Source organism: Temnothorax americanus, unplaced genomic scaffold (assembly GCF_048541705.1).
Source record: "Temnothorax americanus isolate GAGA-0224 unplaced genomic scaffold, ASM4854170v1 Scaffold8, whole genome shotgun sequence".
NCBI lineage: Eukaryota > Metazoa > Arthropoda > Insecta > Hymenoptera > Formicidae > Temnothorax > Temnothorax americanus.
In genome coordinates, this window is record NW_027509802.1 from 5591756 (window position 1) to 5616500 (window position 24745).

Here is a 24745-nt window from a genome sequence, read left to right on the forward strand (position 1 = left end):
ATACATGTAAAGGTGAAATTTCATGGGCAGTGAAAAGCAGCAGCAGATTGTACTGATTGGCTATAAAAGAGAGAAGTTCTCCAGTTCCTAGAACTTCTCTATTTTGTAGCCAATCAGTACGATCTGCTGCTACTTTTCACTGCCCATGAAATTTCACCTTGACGTGCACTATAGAAATCCCCAGAACACAGCTAGGAAAGCATAAAGGCCATCGCACACAAACGGCATAGATTAGCATAAACGTAGCATAAGACCGCTGGACCACGGAGCATCTTATGTAAATCGAAATGGCGACTTTATGCTGGATGCTCCGTGGTTTAGCGGTCTTATATGCTATGCTAATGCTAAGCTATGCATTTTGTGTGCGATGGCCTTTAATGACGCCGTCATACTAAATTCGCATGTATTTGACCCAGAAATGAATATCCGGGAAAGAATCTACCATATGAAATTGTTTGTATTTTGTAGACTTTTTGAAGACTTTTGAAGTGCAATTGAAAAGGTTTGTGAGTCATTCGTTTAATTGTATTTAATTAATTATTTTTACACCATGCATTTAGCCGAAATGGATAAATTAATAAAAGTTTTTATACGGAATCGTTTGTATTTTGTATGAAGAGTTATGAAGTGTGATTAAAAAGGTTTGTGAGTTACCCAGATAATTTTAATTAAATATTTATAAACTTGGTAATTAGCCAAAATATAGATTTTTAATTTTTAGTTATTTATGTTAAAAGAAGAAGGCGCTAGTGTTCCCGAAGGTCCGTCTGCAATCAGAATTAATATAAACGTTTTAAAAATTATTTTATAGTGAAATAAATAAATATACAGACTAATAAGCCTGTAATTATAAACGATAGTTGCTAATTAAGTTTGTGACTAATATTCTGTCTTGCAGAGGACCTCCGTAACGAGATCAAAGATGTACCAGCTATGCAGGGTAAAGAGGTTATCTCAAACGCCCTGCCACAGCCCAATTGAGCGACTCAAATGTCATTACCGCTGAGAAGTACTTCTTGCGATTTGAATCAGCATGTCAGAGCTAGTAACTACGGATTGTGGTGACACAGCACTGGACTACCTGCAGAAGTTAATCGCATATAGCCATCTCACTGGCAATGTGCCTGATTCAACGGAGCCTAACAAGCTGCTGATTGTGCGCATTGTCGAGACAATCTGCGGTTGCTTCACCGGTCCACAGACCGATGAGGGTGTGCAGCTGCAGATTATTAAAGCTCTGCTGACTGTAATGATAAGCCAACGGAGGTGTGGAGGTACACGAGAGTACGGTACTGTTAAACAATTCGTACTGTTTACAACGTTTACTTGGCGTTGCGCAACCTGGTGAATCAAACAACAGCCCGTGCGACTCTCACGCAGATGATCAACGTGATCTTCGCGCGAATGGAGACTCAGGCGGAGGAAGAGATCGTGAGGCTTGATGGGGAACATCAGCAGGAGGGTTCTGTCATAGCAAACGGCGAAACTGAAGCCAAGGTTAGTCCAGAGAATGCTCCTAGTAATGATAACATTGATTCTCAAACAATTGTCAAGAGTATTCTTGATGATGTAGTAAATTCCGTGGTGCCATTGGAAGAGGAAGTCAGTTTGGAGGACGGTAGTCCGGAGAACAACGGTGACGAGGCAGCCGCTGAGAATGACAACATGGTAACTGCAAAATTCACCCATGTGCTGCAAAATGATGCAGTCCTGGTGTTTCGCGCTCTCTGCAAGCTCTCTATGAAACCGCTGCCGGACGGCACTCCCGATCCAATATCGCACGAGCTCCGTTCCAAGATCTTGTCGCTTCAGTTACTTCTGGGAATCTTGCAGAATGCCGGTCCAATATTGCGCTCTAACGAGATGTTTGTTATTGCCATTAAACAGTACTTGTGTGTCGTGCTGTCGAAGAATGGCGTGTCTTTGGTGCCGGAAGTGTTCGAGCTGTCGTTAGCGCTGTTTCTGGCGCTGCTCGCCCGTTTCAAGATGCACCTCAAGATGCAGATTGAGGTGTTTTTTAAGGAGATCTTTATGAACATCCTCGAGACCTGTAGCAGCTCTTTTGAGCACAAGCGGATGGTCATACATGCGCTTACGAGGATCTGTGCGGATGCCCAGAGCGTCGTCGACATCTACGTTAACTACGATTGCGATCTCAGCAGCGAATCTCTTCGAGAAGCTCGTCAATGATCTCTCTAAGATTGCTCAAAGTTGTCAAGCTCTGGAGCTAGGTGCATCGCCAAATCAGGTGCGTTATAAGAAAGAGGATGACAGGATAGGTGTATTATTTGGAACAGAGAATGTTCTTCGAAACAAGCAATATAAAGTTTTGTTTGTAATATTAGTGTCTTGCTTTTTCAGGAGAAATCCATGCGCATTCGTGGTCTCGTGCCTCGTGTCTATTCTGAAATGCATGGTGGAGTGGAGTCGGGATCTTTACGTAAATCCCAGCGTGCCAGCGGATCAGCAACCATTGTCACATCCATCGGATACGATGCCGGAGACCTCGCTACCGCGTTACGGCAGCGCTGGCAGCCTCTCGTCGGCCAATTCCAGTCTCCAGTCTGACTGGCAACAAGGAGGTGCCGGACTCGCCGGAGCAGTATGAAGTACAGAAACAAAAGGAGGTATGGGAGGCCGGTATCGAGATCTTTAGTTGGAAGCCCGGCAAGGGTGTGCAGTACTTGCAGGAGCAAGGACTGCTTGGTACTTCGCCGGAGGACGTGACCAGGTGGCTGCACCACAATGCGCTCTATCTAAATGAAGATGGAGATGTATATAGGGACCAGCTTTTTCATGGTCACATCAAAAAGTTGGCAAAGGTCGTAACTCATCCAAATCACAAGGACCTACACATTTTAAAAGTTCACCATTACGAATGCCACTGGTCATGGGCGCAGGCTGAATTGGCTGTGATATCGGCGTATAAGACTCCTAGGGATAAGTTGCAGTGTGTATTTCGTTGCGCGACTACCATCATGAATCTCCTCTCCATGGCTTTGGAAAGAGGCATACCTGCTGCCGACGATCTGACTCCCGTGCTGGTCTATGTCATAATCAAGGTATGCGATTGAAAAGAGAATTGTGATTTTAGCAAGAAGAGTGATTGTTAACGTGTGCTTAATTTCAGACTAATCCGCCGTCGTTGTATCGACTGTTCAATATGTAGACAGCTTTTACGGGAATCGATTGGAGGGAGAGGAACAACATTGGTGGACGCAGTTCTGCGCCGCGATCGAGTTAAGACAATGGATTAACAGTTTCTCAAGAGTATCACGATAAATAAGATTAGATTCGATGCTGGTGATAATGTAGAAATGTATCATAATCATAATTTGACGATTTCATAAAGAAGAAGACCAATATCTTTGTGTAAAGCTAGCTGAACAGTTTTATGCTTTTAGTATCTTAATTAAAATTCTTAAATAGCCTCTTAAATAGTCTAACTGTTAGTTCTTTCGCACGTTATTATGTAACATTAGCAAAGACTGAATCAGATTATACGTAAAGTGTGGCTTTATCTTTATTTGTAACTCTATTGTACAATTTCACAGGACATCGAAAAAAAAGAAACGTTTAGATATTCTATAATTTATGTGTAAACAATAAAGAACTTATAGAGATTGATAACCATTTTAGCAGGATAAACTGTGTTGGCGTACTCTTTCTACATGCGTACCTTCCCCAAGAGCCGAGACTCAAACCAGATCCGTGAAAAATATCGCCACTTTCGTGGAGTTTTTGTACAGTTTTACTCTAGGAATATCGCGAGAGAAAGAAAGACTTCGGAGATTTTTATCTGAATCGATCGACATAAAGAGAGAGCATAGTAAAGAAGCTAGCTTTCGAGAATTTGAACGCATAATACTTTGTTATAATACTATGAGCGAATTAGTTTACGTCACTCTGTCAAGTTTTAATATTAAATTACTAATAATATATCGATATCGGTAGTTTAATAATAATAATACATTAAAAAGCGCTCAATTTAAAAGTAGGGCAATCCTAATAAACAACTGTAAAAAAAATTCAAGGTGGAACGCAATGGACAATTCGGTTGCTCTGACATATGCTAACTTAAATGGCAAGAAGTACTTCTCAGCGGTAATGACATTTAAGGGGATGCTAAAGCCGTCCAAATTACCGACAATTCATTTCAAAGCTCTCATTTTGAAACGGCTTTACAGATCGCAAAATCCTTTTACAGGGATAAAGTAGAGGTACTAATGAAGGGTGGGATTGTCAAATAATTAGTAATAATTGAAAAAAATTTTAAAATGCTGTCACCTCAAAACCTTATTTTCTGATATAAACAGTTGTATACGTAATATGTACGAAATTAAACTTTCCCACCCTTCAGAAGACGTGCACAAACAATAACGTACCTTTGAAATTGAGATTGAAAGCCTGGAATAAAAATGAGAGCTTTGAAACGATCGCGTATATTTTTCACAAAAATATTCACGCAGAGCAGCAATTATGTGACAGCAGTAGTTCACGGATCTTGCGAGAGATGGCGCGATGGCGCACGCAGCTGTGGGCAGTTTCGGGGTTGGCTACATTGTCTGGTTCCTACACAGCAATCGAACCCAGGACAGATATATGATACAGATATCTCGTTAGGCATTTTTACATTTCTTGCAATTATTACTAATTATTTTACAATCCCACTTTTCATTAGTACCTAAACTTTACTCCTGTAAAAGAATTTTGCGATCTATGAAGCCGTTTCAAAGAACGAACTTTGAAAGATATGTGGTATAGTACAGATATCGCGTTAGACATTTTTACATTTTTTTCAATTATTACTAATTATTTTACAATCCCACCCTTCATTAGTACCTAAACTTTACTCCTGTAAAAGGATTTTGCGATCTATGGAGCCGTTTCAGAGAACGAGCTTTGAAAGATATGTGGTACAGATATCGCGTTAGACATTTTTACATTTTTTTCAATTATTACTAATTATTTTACAATCCCACCCTTCATTAGTACCTAAACTTTACTCCTGTAAAAAGATTTTGCGATCTATGAAGCCGTTTCAAAGAACGAGCTTTGAAAGATATGTGGTACAGATATCGCGTTAGACATTTTTACATTTTTTTCAATTATTACTAATTATTTTACAATCCCACCCTTCATTAGTACCTAAACTTTACTCCTGTAAAAAGATTTTGCGATCTATGAAGCCGTTTCAAAGAACGAGCTTTGACAGATTAGGGGCCCGATTTTCTATCTACAAACGTATGCGTAAACTCTGCTCTAACAGAAAAGCTGCAAGCTTATTGGCTAAAAACTGTGCGACAGAGCAAATCAGTTTGCAGCCTTTCTGTTAGAGCAGTGTTTGCGCATATGTTTCTCGTTAGAGAATCGGGCCCATGTGGTACAGATATCTCGTTAGGCAATTTTACATTTTTTTCAATTATTACAAATTATTTTACAATCCCACCCTTCATTAGTACCTAAACTTTACTCCTGTAAAAGGATTTTGCGATCTATGGAGCCGTTTCAGAGAACGAGCTTTGAAAGATATGTGGTACAGATATCGCGTTAGGCATTTTTACATTTTTTTCAATTATTATTAATTATTTTACAATCCCACCCTTCATTAGTACCTAAACTTTACTCCTGTAAAAAGATTTTGCGATCTATGAAGCCGTTTCAAAGAACGAGCTTTGACAGATATGGGGCCCGATTTTCTATCTACAAACGTATGCGTAAACTCTGCTCTAACAGAAAAGCTGCAAGCTTATTGGCTAAAAACTGTGCGACAGAGCAAATCAGTTTGCAGCCTTTCTGTTAGAGCAGTGTTTGCGCATATGTTTCTCGTTAGAGAATCGGGCCCATGTGGTACAGATATCTCGTTAGGCAATTTTACATTTTTTTCAATTATTACAAATTATTTTACAATCCCACCCTTCATTAGTACCTAAACTTTACTCCTGTAAAAGGATTTTGCGATCTATGAAGCCGTTTCAAAGAACGAGCTTTGACAGATATGTCGTACAGATGCTTCGTTAGACAAGGACAGATATCTCTCGTATTATTATTCCTTTCTCTATGTATGTAATTTGCATGCACCCATTTATTCCTCTCTCTCTCTCTCTCTCTCTCTCTCTCTCTCTCTCTCTCTCTCTCTCTCTCTCTCTCTCTCTCTCTCTCTCTCTCTCTCTCTCTCTCTCCCTCTTTCCCTCTCTCATTGCTGTCCCTCTCTCTCTTAATACACTGGGTAGCGTACACTTAGTATGGTAAAATCAGGATTTTTTGGAATTCTAGGATATATTTGAAGAAAAAAAACGGTAATGTTAATTAGGACAAAAAACTCTGTTTAATATTTCGATGATAAAATGTTGAGAAATATAAACGAAAATACATATATAAATGAAATATATGTTATTTTTTTTATTGTTACTGTCGAAAGTAAATAATATTACATATAAAACCGTAATGCAATTGAACATACATATTCATACACATGCACACGCATACGCAATCGCACGAGCACGATACGCATACGCACATAAATATATTATTATTTTTTTTTTTTCTGTAGGCCCCAGGCCCCGTCCACGATGACGATATCACGGACATGGGACTTCTCCAGGATCATGCTCCTATTACTTTGTACTAGAACAATAAGAATAATTCTGCATAAATTTTTATTTTGTGCCTTTATATCATATGTATTTTTCAAGCAAAGTGCATTTGCAGAATTTATGCGATGGAAGATGTATACACACACACACACACACACTACGTTAACGCGAGCGTTACTTCTGTAGTAACTTACGATATATCACTCGTTTACGCGGAGTAAATTATCGTAAGTTACTACAAAATCCCGTTTACGCGAAGGAATTATCGTAAATTACTACAGTAGAAGTAACGCTCGCGTAAACGTAGTAACAGACTCACACACTATGTGAGTCTGTTTACAACACCATGTGTTTATATGGGGCGTTCCACGCCAAATTGGACACCATTTGGGTTTTGCATCTTCGATTTTTTTGAAAATTTTTTATGTTATAGTATTGGTTGAAAGAGGCCTCCATGATTTTTTTCAAATTTTTTTGTCGAACCGTTTTCAAAATATCGATATTTGAAAAATTACGTTATTTTTTTTTAAACGTTCATAAATTTACGAAACATGGGCCAAATGGAACGTTTTTTTTTTTTTCAAAAAAATATTTTTTAATTTTTTTTTAACTGTATTTCTATAAGATTTTGAAATTTTTGACACAAATTTTTGATTTACAAAAAACACGTACTGATCGATTTTCTCCAAAATTTTTTGTAAAAAACTATCATCGATTTCACAACTTTTAAGCCTAAATTTATAATGAGATAATAACGGGATCTATTTTTTTTTTCGATTTTTTAAATTTCCATTTTTTATTTATCCGTGCTGAAAAATATCTGAAAAGAAAAAATAATGTACACAGGAAATACTATTAATAATTATCTAAGACATAGTGATTACTTACTAAATAGTTTACAAATTGATTTCAGAAAAAAATACAGTGAAATTAAAGCGTTTATTATTTATGCTTGATAAATTTTTTTTTATTAAGTAGCGTTTATTTTTTTACACGTTTAAATATTTTAAAAATTCGAGATTCAACAGATGATGAAAATTGTTTAAATCTCAAAGTGCCTTCTCCGTCTGGAATTACACAATGATATTTCTGCGTTCCTGTTATTGTCTTAGCTCTAATATATCGCTTGTCTAATGATTCTTTGCTCTGAATATAATCTTTGTTAGAGAAAAATTGCGCATAGATATTTGGCAAAAAATTTAATTTTATCGCCCAGTAGTAGATAAAACAATAAGAGACCTAACTCGGGAGCTCCGAGGGGTGGTGAGGGGCGGGGGGGAAGGCGCCGGGGGGGACGACTCGTAGGCGAGGGGTCAGCCGGGGGGGGCAACTTGGTGGCGAGGGGTCAGCCGGGGGGGGGGGGCAACTTGGTGGTGAGGGGTCAGCCGGGGGGGGGGACGACTCGTAGGCGAGGGGTCAGCCGGGGGGGGGCAACTTGGTGGCGAGGGGTCAGCCTCGGGGGGGGGGGACGACTTGGTGGCGAGGGGTCTGCCGGAGGGGGGGACAACTTGGTGGCGAGGGGTCAGCCGGGGGGGGGGGACAACTTGGTGGCGAGGGGTCTGCCGGGGGGGGACAACTTGGTGGCGAGGGGTCAGCCTGGGGGAGGGGGACAACTTGGTGGCAAGGGGTCAGCCGGGGGGGGGGCCAACTTGGTGGCGAGGGGTCAGCCGGGGGAGGGGGACAACTTGGTGGCAAGGGGTCAGCCGGGGGGGGGGGCAACTTGGTGGCGGGGGGGCAGCCGGGGGGGGGGCGACTTGGTGGCGAGGGGGAGCGGGGGGGGGGGGGCCGCCTCGTGGGCGAGGGGTCAGCCGGGGGGGGGCAACTTGGTGGCGAGGGGTCAGCCGGGGGGGGCAACTTGGTGGCGAAGGGTCAGCCGGGGGGGGACGACTCGTAGGCGAGGGGTCAGCCGGGGCGCCGGGGCGAGGGGGATGACGACTTGTTGGTGAGGGGGAGCGGGGGGAGGAGGACGACTCGTTGGTGAGGGGGAGCGAGGGGGGGGGGCGACTCGTTGGTGAGCTATGATATTATATACGATATATGCAACGTATAACGGATACATACATATTGTATCAATATGATATACATATATTGTAAATACAATACAACGATGATAAGGGCGAGCGTCGACGTTCGTTGGCGTTCTCTTTTCCTCGCGCGGATTTAACTTTAATTATTATTTAAAATATTATTATTATTATGAAAATATATTTAATAATAGTGAAGGAAGCAGAAAAAAATGAATAATAAATGATATATATATGGAATTAAGCATAAAAATATTTATTCATAAAATTTTAAATTGTAAAAAATTACCACACTTCTTCTTCTTCTCTCTCGAACTCGTGTTCAATTTCAAAAAGTCGTCAAAATCCATAAATGTCTTCGTCTCCCGACACGTCCCAGATTTCGTTATTATTCTCAATATCCACTTGTCTGAACCAGCGTACCAAACGCTGGGTATGTATATTAATAAATCCACGAATGCGGATTTCGTTGAAATTTATAACATTTGGCTAAAAACAAATTATACAAAAAAATTAAAATTTTTTTTTAATTTTTTTTTTTAATTTAAAAATCTGTGAAAAAATATTAAACACACCTGTCTGTGAGAAATCCGAATCCTCACCATATGAAAAAGTGGGATCTCGTGCACCGGCACGTTGTCGACCCATATCCACTGTAACGCGATAACAGAATAGTTAATTTTTAAAAAAAAGTATATAATATACAATTATGTATTGTTGCGTGCATGCCGCCCCGGTATGCATTTTCAAAAATGTTACACCCAAGCCGACAGTTAGTCCGTGACTCTCTCAGACACTTATTCACACTCGCGCACTCACGAAAATAACGACGATCGTTTATTAAAAGACTGCTCGCTGCACGCTTCAGCTTGGAGTTCGAAAAGCATACCGGGCGACACGCACGCAACGGTATTAAGTATACATACTCCTACTGCGGGGTAAACAATTTCTATACAGTCTTCGATTCTATATCTTCGTTCCATTTCTTCTTCCATTTCTTCTTCAATTTCTTCTTGATCCATTTCTTCTTGATCCATTTCTTCTCGGTCCATTTCTTACACAGTGCTCTGTGCTCTATTTGCGAACGTTTTGACACTACTGACTGACTGCACAGGACTGAACCAGAGAAGTAATTAAGATAAAAAATATATCTAGTGTTACAATAACAAGAAAAGATTCGTTGGAGCATCGACACCACATAGGCGAGCGTCGCCGGAGCATGACTTCATAGTTTACGATAGGACGGCTCGAGTGTTTCGAGTCGAACGTCGCATATACTGCTCGAATGATAATGCGTGTGAAGAAATTAAGTCATGATTTATATTTTAAAAAATACATTTTTTTATTCTTCTTTTACATATTTTTTGTTTTTACGTACTACGGTAGCGCACTAAAAAATAAAGAGAAACAATGAAAAACGCCGGAAAAAAAAGTTGGCCTGGGAGTCTCTCGGAGACCCCCGCTGTGCACGTATACCGCCGCAATGTCCTCTTCAGACATGTCTTTTTAGGGCAATTTATTGAGGTTTTTTGATGAACATGTGGGTCACAGGTTCACTGGATCACGTTTTTTTTTTTGCGGCGCCATTCGATTATGACGTTGCGCGTTATTTCTTTTTTTCCTTCTTTTCTTCGTCTTCCTCTCAAAAAGGACCGTCTTCTCGTTTGCGTTCTCTCTCGCTCCCGTCCCCCGTTCGCGTTCTCTCTCGCGCAGTCTCTCTCTCGCTCCCGTCTCCCGTTTGCCCTCTCTCTCGCGCGCGTTTTCTCTCTCGCTCCCGTCCCCCGTTTGCGTTCTCTCTCGCGCGCGCAGTCTTTCTCTCGCTCCCGTCCCCCGTTCGCGTTCTCGTTCAGAAATTATACAAAAACTACAAATAGAAAAATTGCTTACCACCGCTTGATTTCAACCTAAAACCCCCGGCTCTTGAGTCACCTTCCGCACTGTGTATGACACAACATTGATTGTCTTTTTATTGTTACACTTTTTGTTACACTTATTGTTACACTTATTGTTAATCTCTTAGCAGTATAGGTTTCTTAATTTTAGATAATATACACTTGAAATATTTCTCCAGACACTTCCATTTTTTCAGGCACATATATTTCCATCTTGATAAAAAGAGAACGTTTCTCTTACGAAGATGAACCAATTTATTTTGGAGATCGAGAAAATCTTGATGCGATCGGAGATCGGCGATTCCGATCTCGCGACGGAATAGATATCGCACTACGTCGACTCTCCTCTTATACAATCTGCTACAGTTTCTCATCTGCGGTTTGCTAATTTTCACAATCTTGAATTTAGAATTACGTATCGGTTTGCAAAGTTTTGCGTACTCGCTCATATCGGTGGGCTTTGATATACAGCTCTTAAGATGGCAAACCAATTGTTGTATAAACCGCACGATCAAGCACACCAACCGACTCTCACTTCTAATCCTCGACTACTGAGCGTACTTTCAAATTCATCCTTCTACATCACACTATTGTCACATCGTTTGTTTATCATATCTAATTTCATCTCAGCATCCATACAATTGCACCTTCCGAAAAATCTGCGATGTGCAGTTTTGCACGTGTGCGATGAAGTCACCCGCAAAACAAATTTTCGAAAACGATATTGCGCCATTGACTTTCAGTTATTTGATCTGTAAAACAGCTATCAAACAGCTAAAAAACAGCTATCAAACAGCTCTTGAACAGCTATCAAACAACTAAAACAGATATCTGTATAACAGCGATCTGTATTACTGCGATCTGTATAACTGCTATTGAACCGCTATCAAACTTCTTTTAAACAACTAAAAACAGCTTTTAAACAGCTATCAAACAACTAAAAACAACTAAAAACAGCTAAAAACAGCTGAAACATCTATATTATACTACAAAGTATGTGGGAAAAGAAAATAAAACGTTTATATATACATATATAGTTTATTTCAAAAAATCATAATTTTTCTGGTGTCGCGACCACCAGTTAAATATTTTTAATACATTTTGCAACGGGCAATTCTTAACATGTTTTTCGCGTCTTACAGTATTAGTAACATCTAGATTATGTAAAGATTCGATATTTTCATAATCTGCATCCAAAGTCTCAATTTTTAGATTTTTTCTCGTTTTATTCTCAAGCAGATACACCAGCCATTCTCGTTTCTGACATCCCTTGACGTACACAAGAGTCGACGTCTCGTCGCTCTCTCCAAGTACGGCCGATGTAATTAGATGTTTTGCCATGCTGTACGGCATGTTTCCATCCTCCCATCGTAGTCCATGGTGATTCGCAATCAACCAGGAAGCGCATGACTTGTCGAATTTTATGAGGAGACTCCATGGCATGGGACACGTAAAAATGTAATGTGCCAAAACGGTCCCGTTTCTCAGAACCGCCACTTTTTTCACGACAAATTTCATCCCGACGGTAAATCCTTGCAGATCGATAAACGTCGGTACAATCATGTCAAAAAACGATGGAGCAATCTGTATCTTATCGCGGTACATCAGTGTCTCTTATATTGCAATATCTGCTGATATTGCAATTTACATGATTTTGAGCACTACGTTCGACAACGGACAGTATTCGATTACGCGATCATGCAAGATGAGACAATAGGCGATAGTATTTGCCGGTACATTCTCGTTGCAGTCAAATTCTATTCGCACATCCACAGTGGCGCTCTTGACAGATTCGTTTTGTCGCGAGCAATCTATGATTACAAAAAGTCCTTTTGTCAGGAATGTAACCACGGTGCAAAGCGTATCGAAGCAGTCTTATCAGTAATAAGCTTTACGAAAACGTGCACACATATCGAAAAGGACGGCGTATTTGATTTTTTTTGCCAAAAATCCAGATTTATGTCATCGTACGGATAAAATTCAGAATTTATATAAAGTTTAACGTTAAACGTTTCACATTAAGTTAAACGTTTAATGATCGCGCGACGAGTGCGGCACGCTCATTCTTATCGAGAGTTACCGCTCTGTAATTCTAAACCGCTGACGGTGGACAAGGGAACGGTAGACAGAAGGAAAGATAATTTTAGATACAGTGATATGCATTTAGTGTACATTTATTTCTCATGTAATGCATCGTGTATAATATTATTTGCAGCATACGCCAACAGTTCACACAATCAATAATTGAATTCTTATCATAAAATTCACGCAAGATTCTAACTGCATTACATTTATCGGTAATACAATTTTAGCTTAAAATTGTCATAAATTGTTTAAATTTTTCACTCACGCCATGAACATTTTGGCATATTTGAAAATACACATTTTTAACGCAATGTTCTAGTTCAAACAGGAAGAGTACGGTTGACGGTTTCATGTACAAGCTGGTGCCGCACAACGTCAATTTTACAATATCTGCGTCACGTATTTTTTAACGAGTTTCAAATCTCGAAACGCTAGCGATAATGGTGCAGGCGACTGCACGAGTCGCTGAATACCTGCACGTTTTTCGATGAATGTCACCCACATTATTGCATGAGGCAGAATTATACCCGATTGCCTCGGTTATCGCCAATAAGTATATCCACAGAGGACATAGGTTCAGCGTTGATTCCAACATCCAAAAATTTATATGCGGTCGATGTCAAGGCAAATCTCTTTCCCAAAATACGAGGCGTGTAGCGGGGTTTATCAAAACTGAAAAAATACAATTATGTTTATAAAAGTTTTTTTTGCTCAAGTATATACGAAAATTAGCGGTACTTACTCATTGTGCTGTTTCTCGCACGTGACTCGATCACACGCTTAACAATATCGTGTGCGATGTTGAACATGATTGTGCATGCATGTATATACCCGATATCAAGTATTTGTATAATGCTGTATGAAACCAATGAATATAGTTGAGTATGTTGTTAAATATGGGTTTGGAAGTGGATCTTCGATCTTAACGGACAAATAATCCATTTTACAAAATGTTATTGTACACCCGAGACACCCTTGCACGAAGCATCTTTTTTGTCACGTTTGATATTACGTTTGTAACGTGGGTTGTATTTTCTATATTGACATTTCTTTTCAAAGTCAATTACGTAAAGCATGCCACAGATCAAAAGTTCCCTGGTAACCATTCCTTTGCAATTCTGCTGTAAAACTGCACGAAAAATCGTGCACTAACTTTCGGGCAGATAATGCGTTTTCTATTTCTAACTTTGACTATTTTTCTGTTGGCAGAAACTTGCTCTCGTCGTAGTGCAACAGAATTGTGGAAGATATGTGTATGCATTTACATATAGCAAAATAGTGCAAGAAATGTGGCAGATGCTTGCGCAAATCGCAATGCAACATAATCGCGCTAGATTTGTAGCAGCGCCTACTGCTACCCATAAAACACAAAATATTTTTAAAATATTTCTTAGAAAGATTAAAATAATTTACAAAAATATTTTTTATATTTATAGCACCGCAGTGGTGTTGGGTAAGCCTTGCGTTGTATTGCTGGCGAAGATTGTCGCGAATGTCATGATTTTGCTTCGCGCTTCGCCGGAGGCCTGCTTATATTAGATCCCAACTGAAATTTACTTGCGAGTTAGTTTTACCATTATGCGCCGCCTAGCGGCATTGTTGCAAACTAGCACATACAGCAGAATTCAACAAGAATTACGGCAGATGCTTGCGTAAGAAGTAGAGCAGCAGAAATACAAATGATTTTGGCAGTAATAAACAAAACAAGGCAAATGAGAGCTCGTTCGCGACGATGGACGGGCGACAGTAATAAAATATTACAAAAATTGAATAAAATATATATAATAAAGTAAACGTTTCGGTCCTTGATTTGGACCCTCCTCAGTACATATAGCTGGTCGAGTGAAATGCAGTGGTCACAAGTAGTCAAAAATGCAGTTATTCCGCTCTCCGATTATGAGAGTGTGGATCTCGTATCCTCAACGTGACTGTTACTTTAATTCCATAAAAAGAAATAAATTAAACAAATATATATAGTCATACCTTAAAAAGTGATCACAAGAGTTACCTGACAGTCAAATTGATAAGATATACGACACCATCTCTCCGCGTAATACAATAAGTATTACGCGGCATTTTTGACTACTTGTGACCACTGCATTTCACTCGACCAGCTATATGTACTGAGGAGGGTCCAAATCAAGGACCGAAACGTTTACTTTATTATATATATTTTATTCAATTTTTGTAATATTTTATTACTGTCGCCCGTCCATCGTCGCGAACGAGCTCTCATTTGCCTTGTTTTGTTTATTTATCGTTATTGAGAGCGTTATCTTTGTTATTTTAGCAGAATATACCGTACATCTGATTTATCAATCAAACATTTTTCGAAATTTGTAACGCCAAAATGGACCGTATAGCCTACATCTCACAGCACGAAGCTATAACAGTTTCACAATTTTCACTTAACTTACAGTAATTATTTCTATAAATTTATTGCGAATATATTTCTAGCAAGATGCGTGAAAAATTTTCGCGATCGAATCGACTCGTCGGATAGAGTATGAAAATGAAATTCAATAAACGCAGGTGTAATATCACAGAACGAATTGTATTTTCACAGAAAGCGTTCGCATACCGCCGAAAGTTCTCCTTCGTGTTTTTACTCTCTCCATGGCATTCCATGTACCGCAGGATATGTTGAAATTTCAGTGAAACATCAATTAAGCGATCAATAATAATTTTTTACAAAAAGTTAAGTGTAGAAATATATGTATTTTTATGTTACGTCACACAATTATAATTCAGATATCAATTCGTGTATCCACACACACACACACACACACACACACACACACACACACACACACACACACACACACACACACACACACACACACACACACACACACACACACACACACACACACACACGGCCGGTTGCGTCGGTTTCAAGTACGATGCCTCTTTGTTCCATTCGGTGGCGGCGGTGGTCTGTAGCTGGAACTCCTGTTTACGCGCGATGCAGCCTCCGGGAACTCGGCGCCGTCTAAGACGCGCGTGTAGATTACACAAGCATGGTTCGTGTTCGCCGGCGTTACGATAATTGCACGATGGAGTTGCGGAAATCTTAGAAGATTGAGATGCGAAGATGCGCCGGTACCCTCTGAGTGTTACACCGCGTCGGCAACGAGATATATTTGTTTTGTAATCGCGCGACTTTATTTAAACAAATTGGTCGAGAGTGGAAACGTTCGAAATGGACATTGCGGAATGAGGGGCTTTGGTATCGGTATAGTGAAATAAATACGAATACGAATTCGATAAAAGTACTGTTTTAAAGAAAAGATATATTTTGTTAATTAAACGTTCGTCGATGCAACCTTAATTAGGATCGAATAAAGTTTCGGAAATTATTTGTCTTTATTTTATCCCTTTTTGCAGAATAAATTGTAGTCGTTCGTTTATTTTTCTTCTTGCTACAGTTTGCGTGTAAATAAAATATCATAGCACCAAGTACGAAAAAAACATCGATTTTTATTCATTAGTTGGAGAGATAAGGCTCTGTTGGATGTCCACACGTCCATACGTGGAAGGAACCGGGCTAATTGAGAGCCGATCGCTGTTGACGGTGCGAAAATTATATTTATTCTTCTATGAAATTAAACGTACGTTTCGGTCCCTATTCGGACCATTTTCAGTAATGTGCTGTGTGAGATGTCACATCTCACGAATAGGGACCGAAACGTACGTTTAATTTCATAGAAGAATAAATATAATTTTCGCACCGTCAACAGCGATCGGCTCTCAATTAGCCCGGTTCCTTCCACGTATGGACGTGTGGACATCCAACAGAGCCTTATCTCTCCAACTAATGAATAAAAATCGATGTTTTTTTCGTACTTGGTGCTATGATATTTTATTTACACGCAAACTGTAGCAAGAAGAAAAATAAACGAACGACTACAATTTATTCTGCAAAAAGGGATAAAATAAAGACAAATAATTTCCGAAACTTTATTCGATCCTAATTAAGGTTGCATCGACGAACGTTTAATTAACAAAATATATCTTTCCTTTAAAACAGTACTTTTATCGAATTCGTATTCGTATTTATTTCACTATACCGATACCAAAGCCCCTCATTCCGCAATGTCCATTTCGAACGTTTCCACTCTCGACCAATTTGTTTAAATAAAGTCGCGCGATTACAAAACAAATATATCTCGTTGCCGACGCGGTGTAACACTCAGAGGGTACCGGCGCATCTTCGCATCTCAATCTTCTAAGATTTCCGCAACTCCATCGTGCAATTATCGTAACGCCGGCGAACACGAACCATGCTTGTGTAATCTACACGCGCGTCTTAGACGGCGCCGAGTTCCCGGAGGCTGCATCGCGCGTAAACAGGAGTTCCAGCTACAGACCACCGCCGCCACCGAATGGAACAAAGAGGCATCGTACTTGAAACCGACGCAACCGGCCGTGTGTGTGTGTGTGTGTGTGTGTGTGTGTGTGTGTGTGTGTGTGTGTGTGTGTGTGTGTGTGTGTGTGTGTGTGTGTGTGTGTGTGTGTGTGTGTGTGTGTGTGTGTGTGTGTGTGTGTGGATACACGAATTGATATCTGAATTATAATTGTGTGACGTAACATAAAAATACATATATTTCTACACTTAACTTTTTGTAAAAAATTATTATTGATCGCTTAATTGATGTTTCACTGAAATTTCAACATATCCTGCGGTACATGGAATGCCATGGAGAGAGTAAAAACACGAAGGAGAACTTTCGGCGGTATGCGAACGCTTTCTGTGAAAATACAATTCGTTCTGTGATATTACACCTGCGTTTATTGAATTTCATTTTCATACTCTATCCGACGAGTCGATTCGATCGCGAAAATTTTTCACGCATCTTGCTAGAAATATATTCGCAATAAATTTATAGAAATAATTACTGTAAGTTAAGTGAAAATTGTGAAACTGTTATAGCTTCGTGCTGTGAGATGTAGGCTATACGGTCCATTTTGGCGTTACAAATTTCGAAAAATGTTTGATTGATAAATCAGATGTACGGTATATTCTGCTAAAATAACAAAGATAACGCTCTCAATAACGATAAATAAACAAAACAAGGCAAATGAGAGCTCGTTCGCGACGATGGACGGGCGACAGTAATAAAATATTACAAAAATTGAATAAAATATATATAATAAAGTAAACGTTTCGGTCCTTGATTTGGACCCTCCTCAGTACATATAGCTGGTCGAGTGAAATGCAGTGGTCACAAGTAGTCAAAAATGCCGCGTAATACTTATTGTATTACGCGGAGAGATGGTGTCGTATATCTTATCAATTTGACTGTCAGGTAACTCTTGTGATCACTTTTTAAGGTATGACTATATATATTTGTTTAATTTATTTCTTTTTATGGAATTAAAGTAACAGTCACGTTGAGGATACGAGATCCACACTCTCATAATCGGAGAGCGGAATAACTGCATTTTTGACTACTTGTGACCACTGCATTTCACTCGACCAGCTATATGTACTGAGGAGGGTCCAAATCAAGGACCGAAACGTTTACTTTATTATATATATTTTATTCAATTTTTGTAATATTTTATTACTGTCGCCCGTCCATCGTCGCGAACGAGCTCTCATTTGCCTTGTTTTGTTTATTACTGCCAAAATCATTTGTATTTCTGCTGCTCTACTTCTTACGCAAGCATCTGCCGTAATTCTTGTTGAATTCTGCTGTATGTGCTAGTTTGCAACAATGCCGCTAGGCGGCGCATAATGGTAAAACTAACTCGCAAGTAAATTTCAGTTGGGATCTAATATAAGCAGGCCTCCGGCGAAGCGCGAAGCAAAATCATGACATTCGCGACAATCTTCGCCAGCAATACAACGCAAGGCTTACCCAACACCACTGCGGTGCTATAAATATAAAAAATATTTTTGTAAATTATTTTAATCTTTCTAAGAAATATTTTAAAAATATTTTGTGTTTTATGGGTAGCAGTAGGCGCTGCTACAAATCTAGCGCGATTATGTTGCATTGCGATTTGCGCAAGCATCTGCCACATTTCTTGCACTATTTTGCTATATGTAAATGCATACACATATCTTCCACAATTCTGTTGCACTACGACGAGAGCAAGTTTCTGCCAACAGAAAAATAGTCAAAGTTAGAAATAGAAAACGCATTATCTGCCCGAAAGTTAGTGCACGATTTTTCGTGCAGTTTTACAGCAGAATTGCAAAGGAATGGTTACCAGGGAACTTTTGATCTGTGGCATGCTTTACGTAATTGACTTTGAAAAGAAATGTCAATATAGAAAATACAACCCACGTTACAAACGTAATATCAAACGTGACAAAAAAGATGCTTCGTGCAAGGGTGTCTCGGGTGTACAATAACATTTTGTAAAATGGATTATTTGTCCGTTAAGATCGAAGATCCACTTCCAAACCCATATTTAACAACATACTCAACTATATTCATTGGTTTCATACAGCATTATACAAATACTTGATATCGGGTATATACATGCATGCACAATCATGTTCAACATCGCACACGATATTGTTAAGCGTGTGATCGAGTCACGTGCGAGAAACAGCACAATGAGTAAGTACCGCTAATTTTCGTATATACTTGAGCAAAAAAAACTTTTATAAACATAATTGTATTTTTTCAGTTTTGATAAACCCCGCTACACGCCTCGTATTTTGGGAAAGAGATTTGCCTTGACATCGACCGCATATAAATTTTTGGATGTTGGAATCAACGCTGAACCTATGTCCTCTGTGGATATACTTATTGGCGATAACCGAGGCAATCGGGTATAATTCTGCCTCATGCAATAATGTGGGTGACATTCATCGAAAAACGTGCAGGTATTCAGCGACTCGTGCAGTCGCCTGCACCATTATCGCTAGCGTTTCGAGATTTGAAACTCGTTAAAAAATACGTGACGCAGATATTGTAAAATTGACGTTGTGCGGCACCAGCTTGTACATGAAACCGTCAACCGTACTCTTCCTGTTTGAACTAGAACATTGCGTTAAAAATGTGTATTTTCAAATATGCCAAAATGTTCATGGCGTGAGTGAAAAATTTAAACAATTTATGACAATTTTAAGCTAAAATTGTATTACCGATAAATGTAATGCAGTTAGAATCTTGCGTGAATTTTATGATAAGAATTCAATTATTGATTGTGTGAACTGTTGGCGTATGCTGCAAATAATATTATACACGATGCATTACATGAGAAATAAATGTACACTAAATGCATATCACTGTATCTAAAATTATCTTTCCTTCTGTCTACCGTTCCCTTGTCCACCGTCAGCGGTTTAGAATTACAGAGCGGTAACTCTCGATAAGAATGAGCGTGCCGCACTCGTCGCGCGATCATTAAACGTTTAACTTAATGTGAAACGTTTAACGTTAAACTTTATATAAATTCTGAATTTTATCCGTACGATGACATAAATCTGGATTTTTGGCAAAAAAAATCAAATACGCCGTCCTTTTCGATATGTGTGCACGTTTTCGTAAAGCTTATTACTGATAAGACTGCTTCGATACGCTTTGCACCGTGGTTACATTCCTGACAAAAGGACTTTTTGTAATCATAGATTGCTCGCGACAAAACGAATCTGTCAAGAGCGCCACTGTGGATGTGCGAATAGAATTTGACTGCAACGAGAATGTACCGGCAAATACTATCGCCTATTGTCTCATCTTGCATGATCGCGTAATCGAATACTGTCCGTTGTCGAACGTAGTGCTCAAAATCATGTAAATTGCAATATCAGCAGATATTGCAATATAAGAGACACTGATGTACCGCGATAAGATACAGATTGCTCCATCGTTTTTTGACATGATTGTACCGACGTTTATCGATCTGCAAGGATTTACCGTCGGGATGAAATTTGTTGTGAAAAAAGTGGCGGTTCTGAGAAACGGGACCGTTTTGGCACATTACATTTTTACGTGTCCCATGCCATGGAGTCTCCTCATAAAATTCGACAAGTCATGCGCTTCCTGGTTGATTGCGAATCACCATGGACTACGATGGGAGGATGGAAACATGCCGTACAGCATGGCAAAACATCTAATTACATCGGCCGTACTTGGAGAGAGCGACGAGACGTCGACTCTTGTGTACGTCAAGGGATGTCAGAAACGAGAATGGCTGGTGTATCTGCTTGAGAATAAAACGAGAAAAAATCTAAAAATTGAGACTTTGGATGCAGATTATGAAAATATCGAATCTTTACATAATCTAGATGTTACTAATACTGTAAGACGCGAAAAACATGTTAAGAATTGCCCGTTGCAAAATGTATTAAAAATATTTAACTGGTGGTCGCGACACCAGAAAAATTATGATTTTTTGAAATAAACTATATATGTATATATAAACGTTTTATTTTCTTTTCCCACATACTTTGTAGTATAATATAGATGTTTCAGCTGTTTTTAGCTGTTTTTAGTTGTTTTTAGTTGTTTGATAGCTGTTTAAAAGCTGTTTTTAGTTGTTTAAAAGAAGTTTGATAGCGGTTCAATAGCAGTTATACAGATCGCAGTAATACAGATCGCTGTTATACAGATATCTGTTTTAGTTGTTTGATAGCTGTTCAAGAGCTGTTTGATAGCTGTTTTTTAGCTGTTTGATAGCTGTTTTACAGATCAAATAACTGAAAGTCAATGGCGCAATATCGTTTTCGAAAATTTGTTTTGCGGGTGACTTCATCGCACACGTGCAAAACTGCACATCGCAGATTTTTCGGAAGGTGCAATTGTATGGATGCTGAGATGAAATTAGATATGATAAACAAACGATGTGACAATAGTGTGATGTAGAAGGATGAATTTGAAAGTACGCTCAGTAGTCGAGGATTAGAAGTGAGAGTCGGTTGGTGTGCTTGATCGTGCGGTTTATACAACAATTGGTTTGCCATCTTAAGAGCTGTATATCAAAGCCCACCGATATGAGCGAGTACGCAAAACTTTGCAAACCGATACGTAATTCTAAATTCAAGATTGTGAAAATTAGCAAACCGCAGATGAGAAACTGTAGCAGATTGTATAAGAGGAGAGTCGACGTAGTGCGATATCTATTCCGTCGCGAGATCGGAATCGCCGATCTCCGATCGCATCAAGATTTTCTCGATCTCCAAAATAAATTGGTTCATCTTCGTAAGAGAAACGTTCTCTTTTTATCAAGATGGAAATATATGTGCCTGAAAAAATGGAAGTGTCTGGAGAAATATTTCAAGTGTATATTATCTAAAATTAAGAAACCTATACTGCTAAGAGATTAACAATAAGTGTAACAATAAGTGTAACAAAAAGTGTAACAATAAAAAGACAATCAATGTTGTGTCATACACAGTGCGGAAGGTGACTCAAGAGCCGGGGGTTTTAGGTTGAAATCAAGCGGTGGTAAGCAATTTTTCTATTTGTAGTTTTTGTATAATTTCTGAACGAGAACGCGAACGGGGGACGGGAGCGAGAGAAAGACTGCGCGCGCGAGAGAGAACGCAAACGGGGGACGGGAGCGAGAGAGAAAACGCGCGCGAGAGAGAGGGCAAACGGGAGACGGGAGCGAGAGAGAGACTGCGCGAGAGAGAACGCGAACGGGGGACGGGAGCGAGAGAGAACGCAAACGAGAAGACGGTCCTTTTTGAGAGGAAGACGAAGAAAAGAAGGAAAAAAAGAAATAACGCGCAACGTCATAATCGAATGGCGCCGCAAAAAAAAAACGTGATCCAGTGAACCTGTGACCCACATGTTCATCAAAAAACCTCAATAAATTGCCCTAAAAAGACATGTCTGAAGAGGACATTGCGGCGGTATACGTGCACAGCGGGGGTCTCCGAGAGACTCCCAGGCCAACTTTTTTTTCCGGCGTTTTTCATTGTTTCTCTTTATTTTTTAGTGCGCTACCGTAGTACGTAAAAACAAAAAATATGTAAAAGAAGAATAAAAAAATGTATTTTTTAAAATATAAATCATGACTTAATTTCTTCACACGCATTATCATTCGAGCAGTATATGCGACGTTCGACTCGAAACACTCGAGCCGTCCTATCGTAAACTATGAAGTCATGCTCCGGCGACGCTCGCCTATGTGGTGTCGATGCTCCAACGAATCTTTTCTTGTTATTGTAACACTAGATATATTTTTTATCTTAATTACTTCTCTGGTTCAGTCCTGTGCAGTCAGTCAGTAGTGTCAAAACGTTCGCAAATAGAGCACAGAGCACTGTGTAAGAAATGGACCGAGAAGAAATGGATCAAGAAGAAATGGATCAAGAAGAAATTGAAGAAGAAATGGAAGAAGAAATGGAACGAAGATATAGAATCGAAGACTGTATAGAAATTGTTTACCCCGCAGTAGGAGTATGTATACTTAATACCGTTGCGTGCGTGTCGCCCGGTATGCTTTTCGAACTCCAAGCTGAAGCGTGCAGCGAGCAGTCTTTTAATAAACGATCGTCGTTATTTTCGTGAGTGCGCGAGTGTGAATAAGTGTCTGAGAGAGTCACGGACTAACTGTCGGCTTGGGTGTAACATTTTTGAAAATGCATACCGGGGCGGCATGCACGCAACAATACATAATTGTATATTATATACTTTTTTTAAAAAATTAACTATTCTGTTATCGCGTTACAGTGGATATGGGTCGACAACGTGCCGGTGCACGAGATCCCACTTTTTCATATGGTGAGGATTCGGATTTCTCACAGACAGGTGTGTTTAATATTTTTTCACAGATTTTTAAATTAAAAAAAAAAAATTAAAAAAAAATTTTAATTTTTTTGTATAATTTGTTTTTAGCCAAATGTTATAAATTTCAACGAAATCCGCATTCGTGGATTTATTAATATACATACCCAGCGTTTGGTACGCTGGTTCAGACAAGTGGATATTGAGAATAATAACGAAATCTGGGACGTGTCGGGAGACGAAGACATTTATGGATTTTGACGACTTTTTGAAATTGAACACGAGTTCGAGAGAGAAGAAGAAGAAGTGTGGTAATTTTTTACAATTTAAAATTTTATGAATAAATATTTTTATGCTTAATTCCATATATATATCATTTATTATTCATTTTTTTCTGCTTCCTTCACTATTATTAAATATATTTTCATAATAATAATAATATTTTAAATAATAATTAAAGTTAAATCCGCGCGAGGAAAAGAGAACGCCAACGAACGTCGACGCTCGCCCTTATCATCGTTGTATTGTATTTACAATATATGTATATCATATTGATACAATATGTATGTATCCGTTATACGTTGCATATATCGTATATAATATCATAGCTCACCAACGAGTCGCCCCCCCCCTCGCTCCCCCTCACCAACGAGTCGTCCTCCTCCCCCCGCTCCCCCTCACCAACAAGTCGTCACCCCCTCGCCCCGGCGCCCCGGCTGACCCCTCGCCTACGAGTCGTCCCCCCCCGGCTGACCCTTCGCCACCAAGTTGCCCCCCCCGGCTGACCCCTCGCCACCAAGTTGCCCCCCCCCGGCTGACCCCTCGCCTACGAGTCGTCCCCCCCCTTCCCGCTCCCCCTCGCCACCAAGTCGTCCCCCCCGGCTGACCCCTCGCCACCAAGTTGCCCCCCCCCCGGCTGACCCCTTGCCACCAAGTTGTCCCCCTCCCCCGGCTGCCCCCTCGCCTCCAAGTTGTCCCCCCCCCGGCAGACCCCTCGCCACCAAGTTGTCCCCCCCCCGGCTGACCCCTCGCCACCAAGTTGTCCCCCCCCTCCGGCAGACCCCTCGCCACCAAGTCGTCCCCCCCCCGAGGCTGACCCCTCGCCACCAAGTTGCCCCCCCCCCCGGCTGACCCCCCACCTCCCAGTTGTCCCCCCCCCCCGGCCGACCCCTCCCCCCCCAGTCGCCCCCCCCCCCGCGGCTGACCCCTCGCCACCAAGTTGCCCCCCCCCCGGCTGACCCCTCGCCTACGAGTCGTCCCCCCCGGCGCCTTCCCCCCCGCCCCTCACCCCCCCTCGGAGCTCCCGAGTTAGGTCTCTTATTGTTTTATCTACTCCCAGTTATATAGTTCTTGAGGAGTTGAGATTTGTTCGTCATATGGAAGTTGAAGACTTGCTCGTGCCGCTATTCTCTTAACAGTTCCTTCTACTCCATCACAAGGACCTTTGCCATGAG

The 24745-nt window shown here is 40.2% G+C and overlaps 2 protein-coding genes and 1 pseudogene across 13 annotated transcripts in view; 2 read left to right on the forward strand and 1 right to left on the reverse strand.

Annotated features, from left to right (window-relative positions):
• The window catches only part of LOC143907130 (uncharacterized), a 72422-nt gene that overhangs the window by 19097 nt on the left and 28580 nt on the right, over window positions 1-24745 (reverse strand). For 2 of the 10 annotated variants that reach the window (XR_013259731.1, XR_013259732.1), the window contains exons 3-5: window positions 9196-9273; window positions 8910-9109; window positions 6306-6627 (exon numbers count right to left, since the gene is read on the reverse strand). The exons of 6 other annotated variants lie outside the window; for them this stretch is intronic. The gene's annotated coding sequence lies outside the window, so the exon portion shown is untranslated. Of the gene's footprint in view, window positions 1-6305; window positions 6628-8909; window positions 9110-9195; window positions 9274-24745 lie in introns of those variants that run through there. 2 more of the 10 variants (XR_013259729.1, XR_013259730.1) reach the window with 1 other exon arrangement.
• LOC143907137 (brefeldin A-inhibited guanine nucleotide-exchange protein 2 pseudogene) lies at window positions 356-2500 on the forward strand (annotated as a pseudogene). Of its 2 annotated transcripts, none has more exons than XR_013259739.1 (4): window positions 356-502; window positions 899-1497; window positions 1574-2248; window positions 2362-2500. The product of XR_013259739.1 is annotated as a brefeldin A-inhibited guanine nucleotide-exchange protein 2 pseudogene, transcript variant X1 (transcript). The 2 variants fall into 2 exon arrangements; XR_013259740.1 differs by lacking the exon at window positions 356-502 and adding an exon at window positions 731-761.
• LOC143907139 (uncharacterized) lies at window positions 17259-23893 on the forward strand. Its single transcript, XM_077423686.1, has 3 exons — window positions 17259-22964; window positions 23238-23315; window positions 23403-23893. The coding sequence occupies exons 1-3, from the start codon at window positions 22839-22841 to the stop codon at window positions 23550-23552; spliced, it is 354 nt and encodes a 117-aa protein (XP_077279812.1). The 5' UTR covers window positions 17259-22838; the 3' UTR covers window positions 23553-23893.

What these genes read in the sequence shown, in the direction of transcription:
- LOC143907139 (XM_077423686.1), top strand. Translation starts at nt 22,839, where the DNA reads ATGGACCGAGAAGAAATGGATCAAGAAGAAATGGATCAAGAAGAAATT. An exon ending in TTGTTTACCCCGCAGTAGGA is followed by an intron (nt 22,965 to 23,237) that starts GTATGTATACTT and finishes ATCGCGTTACAG; the next exon opens with TGGATATGGGTCGACAACGT. An exon ending in TTCGGATTTCTCACAGACAG is followed by an intron (nt 23,316 to 23,402) that starts GTGTGTTTAATA and finishes ATTTGTTTTTAG; the next exon opens with CCAAATGTTATAAATTTCAA.